The sequence below is a fragment of the Miniopterus natalensis genome, chromosome X (genome assembly GCF_054644295.1).
Source record: "Miniopterus natalensis isolate mMinNat1 chromosome X, mMinNat1.hap1, whole genome shotgun sequence".
Taxonomy (NCBI): Eukaryota; Metazoa; Chordata; class Mammalia; order Chiroptera; family Miniopteridae; genus Miniopterus; species Miniopterus natalensis.
In genome coordinates, this window is record NC_142103.1 from 93438523 (window position 1) to 93457842 (window position 19320).

The 19320-nt window shown below is 40.6% G+C and overlaps 1 protein-coding gene across 6 annotated transcripts in view; it reads right to left on the reverse strand.

The window, feature by feature from the left end:
- Positions 1 to 10487: 10487 nt before the first annotated feature.
- Positions 10488 to 19320, reverse strand: part of ZFX (zinc finger protein X-linked) — a 75182-nt gene continuing 66349 nt past the window's right edge. For 5 of the 6 annotated variants that reach the window (XM_016209294.2, XM_016209290.2, XM_087829433.1 and 2 more), the window contains 5 exons: positions 18377 to 18526; positions 18023 to 18166; positions 17470 to 17622; positions 16801 to 16941; positions 10488 to 16008 (listed from right to left, as the gene is read on the reverse strand). In XM_016209294.2, coding sequence (XP_016064780.2) covers positions 14825 to 16008; positions 16801 to 16941; positions 17470 to 17622; positions 18023 to 18166; positions 18377 to 18526 — 1772 coding nt within the window. In that variant the 3' untranslated portion in view covers positions 10488 to 14824. The remainder of the gene's footprint in view (positions 16009 to 16800; positions 16942 to 17469; positions 17623 to 18022; positions 18167 to 18376; positions 18527 to 19320) is intronic. The other variant, XM_016209295.2, reaches the window with a different exon arrangement.

Here is a 19320-nt window from a genome sequence, read left to right on the forward strand (position 1 = left end):
CTGTGCCTAACGACGTGACACAACATGAAGCACCCAGTGCCACCTATGAAGTCTCGCGGAAGGAATCAAATATGTATGTAATCAGGGCTTGATCTCTAACTGCCCCTGTACAAGAAATAAGAGTGATAGAACAAGTTCAATGACATCACACAGAAGCTGCCAGGCAATACAACCTGCGAGGCACTTCACTTTACAAATGACCTGGATTCTCTGAAAAATCAATTTCAGAAAAAAAAGGGGGGGGGGTGAGTGAAGAATTCTTATAGAATAAAAGTCAGTTAGGGCCAGGCCGGCGTGGCTCAGCAGTTGAGCATCGACCTAGGATCCAGGAGATCGTGGTGCGATTCCCAGTCAGGGCACATGCCCGGGTTGCGGGCTCCATCCCCAGTAGGGGGCGTGCAGGAGGCAGTGGATCCATGTTTCACTCTCACATCGATGATTCTCTTTCTCTCCCCCTCCCTTCCTCTCCCTCTAAAAATCAATAAAAATTCTTTAAAAATAAAGGTGAGGGGGACTAATGCAATGTGTAATCCAGAATTGGATACTGGGCTGGAAAAATAAATGTATCTATAAAGGACATTATTAGGACAATTGGTAGAACGTGAATAAAGTCTATAATATCTCAAAAAGAAGGGAGCACCCAGAATGCTGTTATTCTATGACAGGAAACTTCTGGCTGAAGTTCCTTCTACCAGAGAGAAATCACTGAGGAGCACTGTTTCTCCAACAGGACAAGCTACACATTTATAAACATTACCACTCTCTTGCTGTTTTCTTCAAGACACATCGATTTCAAACATTTAAATTTTTCAGCACAATAATGGTCACACACTGGGGTGTGGGATTAAAGGGATTCTTTCTCCTCCGGGCTATTTTATGACGACAAGACAAATCCAGACCTTGTATGTGAATGATAGGGATGCCCAAAGAAGCAAAATACCAGTTGGCGAAATAATAATTAATTACACACATAATATAAGAAAATTTCCTTCAGCTAAAGAGAGACTTGACGCCTCAGAAAGAAGGGGCTCAACAAATAACAAATCCAGATACGATTAAAATAACACACGTGTGCGCACACACCTAGGAAGATCCTAGTGAACTTTCTGAATTCCAAAGATAAAGGAAAAAAATCATATAAACTTCAGGAAAAAGAGGAAGAGGCAACATAGGCAAGAGAAAGCAAGGCTAGCCTCAGACTTCTCACAACGACGAAGTCTGAAAAAAGTGAAACATCTATAAACTGGGAAAGAAAAGGGACTGTGACCAAAAGTTTCTCCCTCCCAAATAAGATGTCATTTGTCAAGGCAAAAGTAGGTATTTTGAGGGAGTCGAGGCCTCAGAAAGAATATACGCCCACATACCAGAGGTGAGGGCACAAACATGAAGGGACATCGACCAAAGGACAATTTATGCAGCACAGAGATGTCAAGCGGGGAAAGGGGAAACGCATGAGAAACAGCAGCAGCAGTGAAATCCTGGAATGCGCGCTTATGTCTAAACAGGTTATAACGTGACCAATATTAGTAATGTAGGAGATAAGAAAGAATCGTCGAAATAGAAAACACACCAGACAACGCAGAATTCAAGATCAAATGGTGAGGAGAAACAAGATGGCGGCGAGGTAACAGCTGCACCCGCCGCCTCCCGCAGCCGCATCACAATCACAACTAAAACACAGAACCACCATCGCTCAGAGCCTCCTGAGACCCGGCTGCACAGAAGCCCCGCAACCAGGGAGCTGAGGCAGCACCGAGACCGGGAGGAGGGGGAGATGCGGGCGGGTCGGGGCTGAATCCCGGAGACGCGGCCGCCGGCCCACACCCGGTGCCCCGGGGAAACCCGGGAGGGAATCTCGGCGGCGGAGGGTTCCCAGAGGAGCGAGGGGTCCCAGCCCCACAGCAGGCCCCAGCCCAGGGCTCCAGGGTCAGATAGAGGCGTCACCACAACTTCAGGCTGTGAACCTAGCGGGGACTGTCCCTGAGGGTCGCGGAGGCTGCGGGAGCCCTGGCAGCTCCTCTAAAGGGCCGCGCACGGACTCACTCGGACGCTCCCTCTGAGCCCAGCGCCGGGCAGCAGCCTGAAGGGACCCGGGACACTCGGGGAGGAACTAACCTGTCTGAAGTCGGGCAAGAGCTGGAGGGTGGCTTCCTCCCGGGCAGAAGGGCTGGCGGAGGCCATGGCTCCTGTGGCGAGTCCTCCCCGCACAGCCGGCAGGCAGGCGCCATATCTGAATCGCCAGCACCTGACCCTCACCCTTGACCCCGCCCCGTGACTCCCGGAGGCCCCGCCCCTCCCCGCCTGCAGCTCATCCAGGCCCTTTCCAGGGGCTTTTCTGTGCAAGTGGCCCCTTGAGCCTCATGCTTAGGACTTTCCTAAAATCTCTCAAACAAGCAGCAGCGGGCCCCATACGGCTTGATCAGCGGCCCCAGGCCTGGCACTAGCGGCAGCTGCACTGGCTCATAGCTTGGCCTCTCCTGGGCACCTCCAAGCCCAGCACAAGGAGCAGCCAACTGCGGTTTGCTGTGTAGCTCATGCTGGGTGGCCCTGGGCAAGGCACTGGCACAGGCTGACTTTGCACCCCCTGGGAGTCCCCAGAGACAGTGCACCTGGGGGTCAGACTCGCCCACGCTGGGTTACAACCCTACCACAGCCACGAGTGACACACTCAAGGGGCGCACTTGGTGAACACCAAAGCTCCACTGAAGTAAATCCTGCTCCATAGGGGTGTCTCCAGCACAGCAGCTCTTTGGCTGTACTTGCAGCTGGTCCTCACAGCCAATTGGTCTGTGGCTCAGTTCCTCCCAGTGACGCCAATAGCAACCAAGGCTCAACTACAACAGGGCAGTGCACACAGCCCACACAGGGGAGCACCTAGCAGGCCCAGCTCAGGTGACTGGGGAGGCCCAGCCACTGGACCCTATAGGACACCTACTACACAAAGCCACTCTGCAAATTCCAGGAGACATAGCAGCTCTACCTAATACATAGAAACAAACACAAGGAAGCAGCCAAAATGTGGAGGCAAAGAAACATGTCACAAAGGAAAGAACAGAAGAAATCTCTAGAAGAGGAACTAAATGAAATAGATCCAAGCAAGTTAACAGATACAGAGTTCAGAATAATGCTTATAAGGATGCTCAAGGATATTAGTAAGAGTATGACGAAAATAATTGAGAAAATCGATGACATAATAAAGAACCAATTTGAAATGAATGCTACACAAACTGAAATGAAAAACAATTTACAGGGAATCAACAGTAGAGTAGAGGACGCTGAGAATCAAATCAGCAATTTGGAACATGAAGAAACAAAAAACACCCAACCAGAAGAGCAAAAAGAAAAAAGAATCCAGAAATATGAAGATAGCATAAGGAGCCTCTGGGACAACTTCAAGAGGCCCAACATTCATATTATTGGGGTGCCAAGAGAGAAAAGAGAGCAAGAAATTGAAAACCTATTTGAAAAAATAATGACAGAAAACTTCCCCTACCTGGGGAAAGAAATAGACTTACAAGTCCAGGAAGCACAGAGGGTCCCAATCAAGAGGAACCCAAAGAGGCCCACAGCAAGACACAGCATAATTAAAAATGCAAAAGGTTAAAGACAAAGAGAGAATCTTAAAAGCAGCAAGCGAAAATCAGTTAGTTACCTACAAGGGAGCACCCATACGACTGTCAGCTGATTTCTCAACAGAAACCTTGCAGGCCAGAAGGGGGTGGTAAGAAATATTCAAAGTGATGAAAAACATGGAACTACAACCAAGATTGCTCTACCCAGCAAAGCTATCATTTAGAACTGAAGGTCAGATAAAGAGCTTCTCAGACAAGGAAAAGCTAAAGGAGTTCATCACCACCAGACCAGCACTACAGGAAAAGTTGAAGGGTCTTCTTTAAGAAGAAGCTAATGAACAAAAGAATCTGATGAACTAAATAGATCCAGAGATACTGACGCATGTAAGAGGGAAGGGGGGTGGAGGGTGGAAAGAGATTAACCAAAGAAGTTATATGCAGATCTGCATAACCCATGGACACAGACAATGATGGGGTGAAGGCCTGAGGAGGGGGTGGGAACGAGGTGGAGAGGGTCAATTGGGGGGGGGTGTGGAATGGGACACCTGTAATACTTTCAACAATAAAGATAAATTGAAAAAAAAAAGATCAAATGGTAAAGAGAACATAAACAGATGGTCTGTTAAAGGCACACTTATGAAGACGATATGTTGAATATCTATAGAAATCAAATGACATAAAGTAAGACTCAAAATATAAGGAAACTGCATAAAACACCCTTATGGTGGAAGATGTTAATAGTTTTTCAATAATTAAAACAATTAAGTAGTCAAAAATTAGCAAGGATATGGAGGAATTCAAAACATAATCAGCCCTGGCCGGCTGGCTCAGGTGGTTGGAGCATACACCAAAAGGTTGCGGGATCGATCCCAGGTAGGGGCACGTAGGGGAAGCAACTGATCAGTTTCTCTCTCTCTCTCTCCCTGTCTCTCCCCCCTTCTGTCTCCCTCTCTCTTCCTTCCTCTCTCTCTAAAATCAGTAAAAACATATCCTCAGGTGAGGATTTTTAAAAAGTAAAAATAAAGAACACAAAATTTTCAAAAAAGAAAATATAATCAACAAGCTTATATAAAACTAGAGATCAGCACTAAAGAGAGTAATAAAACTTTTACTACTTGGAAGTTAAACACTATTTTAAAGAGGAAATCGAAACTGATATGTAGACAGGATGGTCATTTTGTAAGGTCTAATCACACTAAGTTTGTACACCAGAAACTAATAGAATATTGTATGTCAACTGTAATTGAAAAATTAAAAAATAATTTTTAACTGGTATGTAGAACTATCTAGAAAGTTATGAGCAAAGAACAAGTAATATGCAATGGGACACAGCTAAAGTTATTTATATACTAAAGGAAATACACAGCTTTCTAGTTCATTTTAAAAGAAATTAAAGTAAATGATGTATGAAACATAAGACATTTTAACTAGATTAACAAAATAAGCCAGAAGAAAATTGGAAAAGAAAATTAATAACAATGCATGAGGAAAACTAATTAAATAGAAACCAAAAAATATAAATAAACAAAATTGAGAGCTGCTTCTTTGATAATATCTATGAAACAGCTAAATCTCCAAAAGCCTGTTTAAAGAAAAATGAGAGAGAAAATTAAAACTTTCAGGATAAGAAAGGAGATATAACCAGAAATACAAGACATTAAAATAATTATAAGAGAATATTGTGTGCATCTTTATGACAATAAATTGAAAATCTAGAAGAGTGGTTCTCAACCTTGGCTACACATTATAATCATGTGGGGAGCTTGGAAAATTACTGATGCCTGAATCTCACTCCCAGAGATTCTAATTTAACTGGTCTGGGGTATAGCTTGGGCACTTGGATGTTCAAAGCTGCCCCATGTGATTCTAACATTTAAGAGCCACTGACTTCTGCCTTAGCTGGTGTGGCTCAGTGGTTAGAGCGCCGGCCTGCGGACTGAAAGGTCCCGGGTTCAATTTCAGCCAGGGGCACGTACCTCGGTTGCAGGCTCAATCTCCAGCCTCTGTCAGGGCACACGCAGGAGGCAACTAATCGATGTGTCTCTCTGGCATCAATGTTTCTCTCTCTCTCTCCCCCTTCCATTCTCTCTGAAAAGTAATGGAAAAAATATCCTCGGGTGAAGATTTAAAAAAAAAAAATTTAAAAAAAGAACCACTGAATTCTTAGAGGGCTGGGGATGTATGGTCCGTGGACCAGCAGCATCAGCATCTCAAGGGCGCTTGCAAGAAATGCAGAATCTCGGGCCACACCCCAGATCCACTAAATCTGAATGAGCACTTTCACAACATCCCCCAGGTGATCTGTGTACACATTAATGTGTGAGATGTAGTGATCTAGAGAAAATGGAAATAGAGATTCCAAAATTTATTTAGGAAGAACGGCTGATGGACCGATTAATGTAGAAGAGATCAGAAAAGTAAAGACCTACCATTTATAAAGAGACATCAGACCTGAATGCTTTCACAACTGAATTCTGCCCAGTCCTCAAAAATCAGACAATGTCTCTGGTGTTTTGTTGTTGTTTTAAATATAACTTTTATTGATTTCAGAGTGAGGAAGAGAGAGAGATAGAAACATCAATGATGAGTCGTTGATCGGCTGCCTCCTGCACGCCCCCCACTGGGAATCGAGCCCGCAACCCGGGCCTGCGCCCTGACCAGGAATCGAACCCTGATCTCCTGGATCCTAGGTCGATGCTCAACCGCTGAGCCACACCCAGCCAGGCAATGCCTCTGGTTTTTAAACCATTCCAGACTATGGAAAATTCCAGAAAAGTTTCCAAGCTTATTTTATGGAGCTAGAATTACATTAATATTAAAACCTCATCATAATAGTACAAAACAAGAAAACACCAGAATTATGAACAAAATTCTCAATAAAATACTAGCCAATTTAAGCTTCAGTATTTTGAAAGAACAACAAAAATTGCCTAAGTAGGGTGCTTTTATCATAAGGACAAAAATATGGTTTAACTTTAGAATATCCAGCACTGTAATTCGATACTCTTCAACGCATCAACAAAAAGAGAAAAATCAAGTAATTATATTAATAAGTGGCTAAAAAACATTTGATAATATTAGTCATTGTTAATAAAATCTCTAAGTAAAATACTAATAGGAGAAAACTATCTAACCTTGGAAAATGCTATTTTCCAAAACCAACATTATACTAAGTGGTTCATAACTAGAGTATTGCCCTTTAGAGCAGGCACAACACAGAAATGCCTGCTATAGTGTATACTATTCAGCATTGTTTTAGAAGTTCTAGCTAACATAAGACACAAAAAGGAATCAACTGACATCTTTTTGCCATGACTGCACACGTAGAAATTCAAAACACTACTAAAGCACAATTAGAACTGGGACGGTAATATGGACAAGTAGCTGGGTACATGAAAAAAATATATAAATATAATAGCTTTTCTCTATATGTTAGCAGTATCTAGGTAGCTAAAAATTACAATGGACCTATGGAAAGTCCAAGACCTATATATATGAAGAAAGCTGTGAACATTTTATTGAAGGATGTAAAACAAGACCAGAATAAATGGAGGAACATGGGTATGAAAACAATATGCTAAAAATGTCGGGTTCAATTTAATAGTAAAAATTCATGCAATTTGAATCAAAAATCCCAGTGGGTCTTCTAAGGGAAATGGGGTAAAATTGTCTTAATGTCCCTATGGAAAAATAAATGTCAAGAAAATGATGAAAAAGAAAAGAACTTGCCATCCAGAAATTGGAGTTCACCACAGAGCACTGTGAGTAAATCTATTGGCACCAGAGTAACAGATCAGTAAAACAGAACAGGCTTGGGCAATAAATCCAAGGTGATATATGAACTTAACACACAACAAAGTGTCATTTTAGTTAAGGGAGTACAGGATGACTTACTTAATAAACAGTGCCAAGAGAACAAAGAAACTAGACCTTCTACCAAACAACATATACCAAAATAACATTAATTGTATAAAAGCTCCAACAAATTAAACTAATAAAAATACCAGAAGAAAATCTACCCATATATTTGTAGAACCTTGGGGTAGAAAAGACCTTTTTAAGTAGGACAAGAAGCCCCAGGAATCGTAAAGGGGAAAAAAGACACATATTTGATTATACAAATATTAAAGATTTTTGTGTATCAAAAGGCAACATGAACAAATAACAGGATAAATCATAGGCTAGAAAAATGTACAGCAAATATATTAGAAAGCTAATAGGCCAAATGTACGAAAGACTCTAAAGAGAAAATGAGGCACAGGATTTGAACAGGTGATTCATCAAAGAGAAAAGTCAAAGGGCTGTTAGACTATGAATTACTCGACTCCACTAGGAGCCAGGTCAAAGCGGCCTGAAACAATGACGGAGTGGGGAGGGACAGTTTTCTTACCTGTGATACTGGCTCTGACACCAGTGTTTGTAAGACTGAGGGGAAGGGCCCTCCCATAAACTGCTGGGGAGTGTGAATTGCTACCACCTCAGCACCCAACAAGTCCTTAGCACCTGCTACACACCATGTTGTTCTAGGTGAACAGCAATGAACATATAAAAGTCACTGCACTCCTGGAATTTACATTCTAACAAAAAAAAATCTGCTAATGTCTAGTAACATTTTTTTTCTTGCTTTTTATTTTTTAAAAAAATATGTCTTTATTGAATTTAGAGAGAGAAAGGGAGAGGGGGAGAGAGATAGAAACATCAATGATGAGAGTCATTTATCCGCTGCCTCCTGCACGGCCCCTGCTGCGGATCGAGCCCGCAACCCGGGCCTGTGCCCTGACTGGGAATCCAACCTTGATCTTCTGGATCCTAGGTCGATGCTCAACTGCTGAGACACGCAGAACGGGCTAGTAACATTTCTTAAATAGCACATGTCCTTTTTCCTGGCAATCACATCTTGGGGGAATCTATGCTACAGAAATCAAAGCCCAGGTATGTAAGGATTATATGCACATGAATAGTTATTCCAGCATTCGTGCAGCAGCAGAAAACTGTAAACAAGCTGAATGTCCATCAAAAGGGGAATGTTGACTGAATTGTGGTGGGTCCAATTTCTGGAAAAGTTACTCAACTATAAGAGAATGAGATGAAGCTGGGCCTACTGTTCCAGGCGGATGGGTATATTAAGTGATTTGCAAAGATGCATAATCTCATTTCAGTCAAAACATTTTGAAATCCCCGCCAAGCCTACTCTTGCTCTCTTTCCGCATCTATCTCTGTACAGTTTGTATGAGCATGGAGGGAAGGCACAGTTAACTATGATTAGGTCAAGGAAATCGGCTTGGAGAATTGCGGGGGTGAGATCATCGTTTGTCCTTAAACTTATTTTGTATTGTACAACACTGGTTACATGTATTTTGCAATTTAAAAATCTAAAACAGTTAAAACTCACTAAAGACATATTTAAAAGGGTAATAATGTTCAGGTAATGGGATTGATGGGGGAAGGTATTTTACCTTCTTTTTTTATTAATAGGTTTAATCTTTACTGTTGAAAGTATTACAGATGCCCCCCTTCCCTCCCCCCCAAGTTGGCCCCCTCCACCCTGCTCCCACCTTTGTACCATTCTGAATTTTCCATAGTCTCAAAAGAAAATGTGCATTAAAAAATTCTAAGGCAACCAATAGATATCGAAATACTTGATGTTTGAAAATGGCTCGACACATAATCTGCAAGATTTCCACCTTTGTATAAGTTTGTCCTTTAGAAGTAATTTTTCTGAAGAAAAATTAAAGCATATTGGCCTGGGAGAAACAGGAACTAAATCTTTGAAATTCTGTCACAACTACTACCCCAAGAGGGGACAGTAAAAGTCAACAGGGGAAAAGGAACACGTGTATGTAAGGCTAAAGGTAAACAGCCTCACACTTTGCTAGGGGGTTTATGCCAGAGGACCACCCAGAATTGGACTAACCCTTATTATTTCATGAGGATGGCATAAGGGAACTCTTCTCGGCCTTCCCTGAGTCCCAGCCTGGGAGTGCTGGGGAGAAAGCTGCAGCCATTCTCGCCCACTTGCTCCATTTCTCTGGTGGGAAACTAAGCAGCCTCCCTCTAGCTCACAAAGGGGGGGCGTGGGCCCCACACCTTCGAGTGACTGGCTGCATCAGTCAAGGCCTACACTGGGGGGAAATAGATTCGGCCTCCGGATCTCCCAACCCAGCTTTGCTAAATGAAGTCACACACCCAACTGGTGGTTTCTTGTGTCTATTTTCAATGTGGTTAGAACCCAAAGAGGACGACGGGTATAATTAGAGCTTCCAAAACCCCAACAGATGGCTTTGCAAGACCTCCCCTTACTTCAAAGAAGCCCAGGCAAAAGGAAATGGGTTCTGCTTCTAAAGCCAAACACAAGCATGAAGGAAAGCAGAAACTGGCCTCTCTTGGAAAGCCAAATGCTGTAGTTCTGGCTGTTCTATTTTCATCAATGCATTTAGGTATTTCTGCGGTCTTTTGCATCGTGAATGAATAAATGCCAGCTACAATTCCTAGGCAGGCTTTCTGTAGCGAAGTATCCAAATGGCTTTACAAGGTCAGGTCACTACAATGCCAAACCCCTTGTGTTTGCTTAAGCCACCAATGCAAGTAACACGGGCCAAGGGAATAGGAAAAACCAAGTAAAGGAGAATCTGAGTTTAACTTCAAACTTTACAATAGACTAAGAATCGCCATCTCAGAGGTCACGAAAGTGACTTTTGAAGTCCGAGCGGGTGCAGATGCTACACCTATATGCAAGTGATCCTTCCATTGGTGCTAGAAGTGCTGAACTACGGAAGGGGTCACATCACTTCCAGCTTACACTGTGTCGGGGATTTATTAACCGTGTGATTTATGTTTCCTCATTTCCGTGTGTGTGTGTGTGTGTGTGTGTGTGTGTGTGTGCCCTGTCTATAGCCAACACTCCACTAGGGTAGCTTAAAACAAAATAGGAATTTATTTACAATAGATGTCAAAAATAACAGGAACAATATATAACAAATCCAAGATTTTATGAAAAAGGCAAACAATATATACACAAAAGACAAGACAAAACCCAAAAGGGCAAACTTAATTTTGACTTTATCTCAACAGCAATAGAATGTGACAAAATGGGTTTTCAGATGTGAATTACTTAACATTGGGCCAATTAATTAAACACACACTTCCCAGCCCTTCTCTTTTACTTGCTGAACCTTCCTCTGAATTCGTATTCACCTTTGAGGTGTAATTTAGGGGAAGCCCTACAAGGTTTATGAAGTGCAGGCTACTTACATGTGTACTAAAGGATTTACTTACTGACTGGCAGGCTCGCACTTTAAAAGGGGTAAACCCCAGGTACAAATTTTGAGTCCCATTTCACCTTCAACTGCTTATTTCTGGCTTTGGGGGTGTGTACGCATGTGTGCTTCTAGTCTTTGAAGTTCTTCAAGTGCTCTAAAACAGTGTTTCCCGAACTTGAGCATGCATCAGAATCACTTGGTGGACATGTTAAGACACAAGATCACTGGGTCCCACGCCCAGTTTTCTGATTCAGTGGGTCTGGGGCGGGGCTGAAAATCTGGCAGCACTTGAAAACCACTGCTCTGGAACAGTACCCCTTTAAGATCTTGACTCGTCATGCTTTTCTTTACATGAACCCTAGAATTTGTGGGAAATAAAGGAAACTGTTAATACTAAGATTCCCAGAGAACAGAGCAATACACTGCCTGGGATCACAGACTGGTATGACATCCGTCAAGCCTTCTATTACAACTAAGTTTCTCAGTGTGCTGATTTTTGTCCGACTTATGGCTCTGGACAGTGACATTCACCATGTCCTCTTGGTCATTTACCTCAAGTTTTGATTATTTACTGTTTCAACTGTTACGCATATACTTATTCCTACATAGTTGAAGATGAGCAGGATCTCGTCTTTAAAAATCAATGGCTCAAATCGATCTTATTTTTTGACTCCTGATAACCTTTACCTAACTCTTGACTTTTATTATGACAATGACCATTCTCTAATATGTGTCACTAGAACCCTCCAAACTAGGCACAGAGGGGTAACTCCAGGGCAGGGCTTCTGCTGTGGAGAGGGGGACAACTCCTACTGATCCAATGTGCTATGGGTTGACACTAAAATGAACTTTAAGAGCTCTCAAAAGCCACTTTATGCAAGGGAAATTTATCTCAAGGGAATTGGAGATGCCAATAAAACAAATCCTTTACGAAGACAAAAGAAAAAAATAAGCTTCAAGGACATGCTCACCAAAGGGCTCACCTCTTAACTTCTCTGAAATATTACTTGCAAACTCAAACGGCCGAAATATTATCAGTATTTGCATTCAAGTCACAAAATTCAAAGCAATCAAGCATTTTGAAGTCCACTGCTGCATAAAAGGAATTAAGAAATGGAGATATGAAAATAATAAAAATTAAAAAAAGAAAATAATCCACTGTTTTTGATGTTTATTAAGGTTTACAAAAACTGTACATTTTTTTTTTTTTTTTTAAGAAAAAGCATTAACTTAGTACTGGTATCAAATAGACTAAACATTCAGTAACAGGAAAATATTCTGCTTTTTATTTTTGCACGTTGTTCTCAAGTACACAATTACAATCATGTCACACATCCCTATATGATTTTCTTTTTATGTATTTTACTTTTTTTACAAAGTGTACAGAGGGAGGGACATACAATATTTAATAGGATATTTCTACAGAACAATAACTTATATTATGTCCTTGTAAAAATCTGTACCTCTTTAAAACATTTAACTGAAACATCCATTTTTTTTTAGCTTTGCTAATCAAAATTGTTTTAAGAAGTAAAACTAAGTTGTAACTAATGTCAGTACATAACAGTGACTACAATTTCATTTTTTCTTTATACAGACAAATACATTTTATCATATTCACTTGACCAAACCCTTAAATACCTTTTAAAGGTTTCAATATTGTGCTTTAAAAAGAAAAGAACTGTGTATGATTCCAGACTATGTAAGAGAAATATAAAGTGTGTAAAATGCTGTGTTCTTTATCTTTCAGTTTATTTAAAAAAATATAGTTAGATGACCAATTATTTATATTTTCTGTATTAATTTTATAGGATGTTTTAAAATTAATAAATTTCCACTTTCACTTAAGTGTTTTACATTACCTCTGGGAAAAATAAAAAACAAGGGAGATTTTAAAGGTTCTCACAAAAAAACAGACAGAGCTTTCAAGAATAGTACTGCAGGGCAATGAATCACACAATTTTAAGTTACTTTTTTTTAAAAAGCACGTTACAGAGGCCAAGAGGGCACAGGAGCTCCCACTGGGACAGGCCCGTGCCTTGGTTTTGACTGGCATTCAGGTTGGAGTTCATACCAGTTTAAAGTACTCAACTTAGAACTGGACTAAATCAATCCAGCACTTCAGAGGCTTGCCAAACACACAATATTTAGATTTCTAACGCTATAAACTCTTGAATACAGATATCAACGGCAAAGAGAAAGATGAAAGGTAAAAAATCTAAAAGCACAAAGACGATGGAGCACCATAAGGAAGCGGCAAGGCAGCTATCAAGTGGGAAGAAAGTCCTAAATCTCCCACGATGTGCCAGGTACTCGTATGTGCTGACAGCCAACTTAAGGACCCCCAAAACTGTCTTCTGTCCTCCAAAATTTATCTTAACATAACCAAATTCTAATTAACTGCGTTCCTTTTATGAATTTATAAATCTGAGTCAGAACTACTTGTTTAAAAAAAGTCAACTCACAAAGAAAAACCAAACAGTGAAAGACGTGGTGATGTTCCAAATAAGGCCTCAGATTTTCCTCATGCACTTAAATCATACCTTTATCATATGTTCCAATCAAAGCCAACTTGAGTGGTAAGTTTCTGAAAGTTTCCGAACTATAACTAATAAGAGTAGGCTGAATTTGCCAAGTGTGTATCATAGTTAGTACCCGATCTCTGGTACGTGGAGTCGTAGCTCCGTTAGTCTCCTTCCCTTGGTGACACCGAGCTCCCCCAGGGGCTTCTCGGAGAGAACCGAGGAAGGTCTGTCTGGGTGTTTATTAGCTTTTCAGAAAAATATAAAGGCATGAAGCTGAAGTTGTAGGAAAACATTCTATCTAGAAACATCTTAACTTTTATTTTGCAGTTACCAAAGATATTTAAAAGAAAATACCTTTATTCTTTAAAAATACTAGTGTCCTTATCGTCCTTCCCATTCTTCACCTGAGTAGTCTCTCTGAAGAGCATGCTTCACAAAATGCTCTCCCACATCCCTGCATCTTTCATGTTATCGTAAATGTAATACTTTTCATTATAGATTTTAAACAACTACTACTTGGGGTTGTGTGTATAAATATGTAAAATAAGCAATACACACAGATACATGTTTTATATATATATGTGCATATACATAATTCAGGGTACATTTACATATATAAAGTTGCAAAAGATCCTATGAGCCACAAATTACCTCTAGGAGATTCCAAAATGCAGTCCTCAGCAAGTCTCATTTGTAGCACACAACCATTCCAAGACAAAGCAGCACAGACAGAATAATCAAAATACAACAGGATCAAGCAAAATTTTTCAATAAAGTCTTCTAAAACTTTGCTATGCTGACAAAAGATGTAAATACTCCAAAGAAAGCCCCCCGAAGATATATTTTGTCCGCTAAACAAAATGAAAAGTAAACACAAACCCACCCACTGTTCTTTGCTCAGCAATGCCAGGGATGCAAAAGCTCAAATGGAAACTTCCGTTGTCACGTGGTCTGAAAAGATGAAGCAAGACAAGTACATGACTCCCACGTTAGCCTAACTGGACGGGACTGTTCAATCTCCCACTGACGTTAGTAGATGTCTCTGACAATTTTATTGTGAGAAGTTTATGGGGAGGAAAATAGTTACTCTGAAAGTAATGTTGACTCAATCTAAACTTACCCTAACTTTAAGTTAAATGGTCTTAGAAGAGTACCATCAAGGTAAGCAAGGTTAATACTTAAATAAATATAAAACTAAAAAGAGAAAATTTCAGTACAGAGCAAGGATTACTTCATTAAAAGCAACTTGCTTGTTGCTGCTTTTCCCCACTGATTAAACAAACTGAATAGAATTCAGAACACGCTATTGAACAAAATTTTAAAAAAATACAAAGTCAACTAGAAGCAATATTCTATTTGTACACAGAATAAATCAATATACAGTATTGTATGTGAACGAGACTGGTTGGCTTTAAAATGACTTTTCTGCTTCAAGGCCAGCATCTCTGCAAACGTCTACAGAAGCAGTTTAGGGCAGGCCCACTTCTTTATGATGCCGCATTATGTGCTGGTTCTTCTCCGAAGGTCTCCGGAACCCCTTCTTGCAGTACTCGCAACGGTGAGGGTAGTCTTTCGTGTGGATGGAGATAACATGCCGTTTAAAGCCCGAGGCATCTGTAGTGCTATACTCACAGTACTCGCACTGATACACTTTCCTGCCACTGTGTGTCTTCATATGCTTTTTAAGCTCATTCTGTTGTTTAAATCCCTTTCTGCACCTCTTACACCTGAACGGAATATCTTTTGTGTGAACCGAGAGAATATGGCGACTTAGCACAAATGGATCTGAGATCTTAAAGTCACAATGTCTGCACTGGTGCATTTTTTTACCCTTGTGGGCGGCCACGTGTTTCTTGAGTTCTGAAGGCCTGTGGAAGCCTTTGTCGCACATGTCACACTTATGGGGGTAGTCCTTCGTGTGAACTGAAATTACGTGTCGCTTCAAATCACTCGAGTTGGAACTCTTGTGGTCGCAGTGCAGACACTGGTGCGTTTTGCTTTCTTGGTGAATAAGGGCATGTTGCTGCACCTCTTTGGTATCTGAGAAAGTCATGAGACAAATGTCACACTTGAATGGCATCTCTTTGCTATGCTTAGTTTTTACGTGCGTTTTCAAGTTAGAGGAGTCTGCAGACCTGTATTCGCAGTACTGGCACTGGTACGGCTTCTCCCCGGTGTGGATGCGCATGTGCTTTTTGAGCTCTGACGGGTGACGGAAGCCTTTACCGCACTCCACACAAATATGAGGGAAGTTCTTGCTGTGCACCGCCAAAAGGTGGCGATTCAATAGCCCTTGTTCGGCTGTTTCGTAGTCACAGAATTTACACTTATACATCTTGTTGGCTCCTTTCTCTTTATGCACCATTTTGTGAGTAAACAGAGCCCCTGCGTGAGAGAAGTGCTTCCCACATTCATCACATTCGATGGCCTTCTCTGTCTTGCTGGTCAGCTTGTGGCTCTCCAGGTGGTTGTGTAAACTTATCTTCTTATTGGTAGTGTAATCACAGTCAGTACAGCGGTACTTCTTCTTGGCAAGGTGTTCAGGATGGTTTTTCATGTGCCTTTTCAAAAAGCCTCTGGACTTAAACTTTTTCCCACAAATCATGCAAGGATAGACAGTCAAGGGATGTCCATCGGGGCCAATTATTATTGCTAAGAAAGGAAAAGAAAGGTGCATGAGAGCTCAAACCAAGTTCTGTTTTGGTTTCTTTGAGAATTTAAAGGGTGTGTTCTGAACACTACTGGGCAAGTACTCCTAAGTTAAGCTATTTGCTACTTAACATCCCTTTTACGGCTTTTCAGCATTGGAGATACATCAACCACTTTCAATCAGTACGAGTGCACCAACCACACTCCCTCCGGTTTAAAAAAATAAATGAGTAAGTATGTAACTTCTATCAACTAGTGATTAAAGCTATTATCAATTTAGAAATCAGTGGGAAATTATTCATAAAAATAAAGCAGCATCATCACAACTTCTGCTTTGGCTATTCCAAAAAACATGATTTATGTCTATTTACACTAAAGCTTAAATAGGCATCTGAGAATAGACAGGAGTATGTCACATAAACTGAAGCACCTGTCCTGCTGCTCTGTAAATTATGCCTCCTTTACGCTGACATAATCAGATTCTTTAAGTATATTAATTTTTTAAAAGTTAATGCTTGTAACATATTTGAGGGATTTCTTTTAATTTCCACATAAAAATCACCCGAGTTCTGAATTATTTTCATCCACATTCAATCCATTCCCTACTTCTTTTTATACAAGAAAATCATTCATGAATATCACTGAATTCTTAAAATTATATTTTCAACTTTGATACACGAAAGCTACATGTGGTCTAGCAGCTAAAATGCCATCACAACACCTCTGGAGATACATACTAGTTGCATCTTGAGAGCTCGCAAAGCACGCTGCGCTGTGGAACTCATGTGCCCTCACCTGTTTGGTACTGCCTGGAATCAGGTCTTCTCCTTTTCTTTGGTTTTTGTTTAGCCAGTCTGCCGAGCCCAGCAGACTCATCTATGTGCAAGAGGGCACTTGCAGTGCCATTCCGGTTTTCAATTCCATCAGAATTATTACCTAACGATGCGTATTAAAAAACAAAATTATACTGTATTATAAATTATAAAGAATTAGGGATCCTTTATTAACTACAACAACGAAAAGTAAGCCATGATACTCATGAATGACAGAAATTCCCCATTCTAGGTAATGGGTTTCATGACCACATTTATTATAGCGAGACCAAAAGAAATGGCCTCGCTTCCAAATCTGAAAAACACATGTCAGCATTTTGCCCCATGGACTCCCTTGTCTCCCAAAACTTTAAAGGCATGGGGCAGATATAATCAAGATGAAAGTTTCAGCTTGAAAGCCTGTGTGCTTCTTGCAATACTTCCTTCTACATGCTATACACATGAAAGAAAATTCTGTTAAAAATAAAGACAAAAAGACTTTATAATCTTCCTCTACTCCTGTTCAAATTAAATAACTATTACAGGGTACTGGCATTCCAGATTTTTGAAACCTAAGACCACAGAAACCTTTTTTAATCATGAATTCACATTCAAGAACCAATTCAATCCTAAGAGCTGCTATGCAACTTACCGTAAGCTGCTGCCCATGCTATTGGCATGAAGGTTTTGATTTCATTGTCATCGATTTGCTGTTCATGTGCGGCAGCTGCCGCTGCTGCTGCAGCAGCATCCTCTTCTCCTACAATCACTTCCATATACACTTCATCAGCGATTTCAGCAACATCTAAGTAGAAAATAATATAAACTTTTGTGAGCAGGTTTACAGAGACCACAGGAAAGATACTGCCATTTGAATTCAATTAATAGACAAGTAGAAAGAAGGTTCAAATGTTATATACCTAGAACACAGCTTTCACATAGTAAGCACTCAAATATCTGAATGAGTCATTCATTTCTTGGTTTTCACCATAATTCATTTTTTTTCAGTGTTGACACTATTCACTTTTAAAGCCAAGTTCTTAGAATACTAATGAATCATCGATGTTTCCCTTGGAATATAGCAGTATAATAATCTCTACAATAATGCTACTTGTTTCCTTTAAACACTGGCCATATTTAAAATAAAAATCAAGAGAGCTACAAGAGCATAACATTTTTCTCCCACAAAAAGGCCACCTACTTACTTAAATCTTCATCTTCTTGCTGAGAGTCATTGACAGTCATATAAACCATCTTTTCCCTTGGCACACGAATACTGCTATTCTGATCAAGTAGTTCAACTCCATGGTCATTCTCAGGCTCACTCTCCACAATGTCTACGGTGCCACCTATCAGGGAAGATGACAGCTCCAAGCATTTATGAGAAAGCTTCATTTCTACCTATTTCACTTATCACATTTTACATACTTTTCTACTGCTACACTGGAAACCTTGCTTAAAAGTTATCTTCAGAAAAGGTTTCACATGTTCTCACCCAAAAGTAATCAGGTTGAAGTGTTTGGATCAGGATGAGTAATATCCTGAAGGTGACCTCTTACCTAAGTCATCCTCTCCAGGGTCAGCTTTAAAAATGTACACCTTGATGACTTCAGGGCAACTGCCATCCACTTTACAAGGATCGATTTCCGACTCTGCATCCAAGGTCATTCCAGAGGAACCGCCGTGTTCTATTTTGCTAGCATCATCCACTAAAAAGGCAGGAAACATATTATAAATAATATTAGTAGGTATTTAAATGTTAATTTTCCAAAGTCTTTTTTACAAATATAATCTCTAACTTGAGCCACATAAAATTAAATGATTTTACCTAGACAAATACAGAAAATACAATAGAGAAAGTTAGAGGCTGAAGCCAGACATAGTATGAGATTTCTAGATCAAGATCTCAGAGAAAAAGGGAGATGAAATTAGGTGCAAAGATAAAGGAACCCTAGCTGTTGTTGCTCAGTTGGTTGAGCATTATCCTGTGCACCAAAAGGTCTCCGGTTCGATTCCCAGTCAGGGCACATGCCCAGGTTGCAGGCTCGATCCCTAGTAAGGGGCATGCAGGAGGCAGCCAATCTATGTTTCTCTCTCTCTCTCTTTCCCTTCCTCTCTCTCTAAAAAAAAAAAAAATCAATAAAAATATATTTTAAAAGCCTGGCCACTGTGGCTCAGCAGTTGAGCATCGACCCATAAACCACGGTTTGATTCCCAGTCAGGAAACACGCCCGGGTTTCAGGCTCAATCCCCCATGGGGAGCGTGATGATTCTCTCTCATCACTGATGTTCCTATCTCTCTCTCCCTTCCTCTCTCTGAAATCAATAAAAACATATCAAAGTATGTTTTTTTTAAAAAGAAATAATAATTTTCCTTAAATAGGAGAAATATGCTATCCTTCTAAGACATAAGAAGGTAAACATGGATGAGAACATAGCTATGCTGTGTTTAAGGAAAGGGGAAAGGTTGTAATGCACAAAGCTGGAGGAATTCATGGCTGGT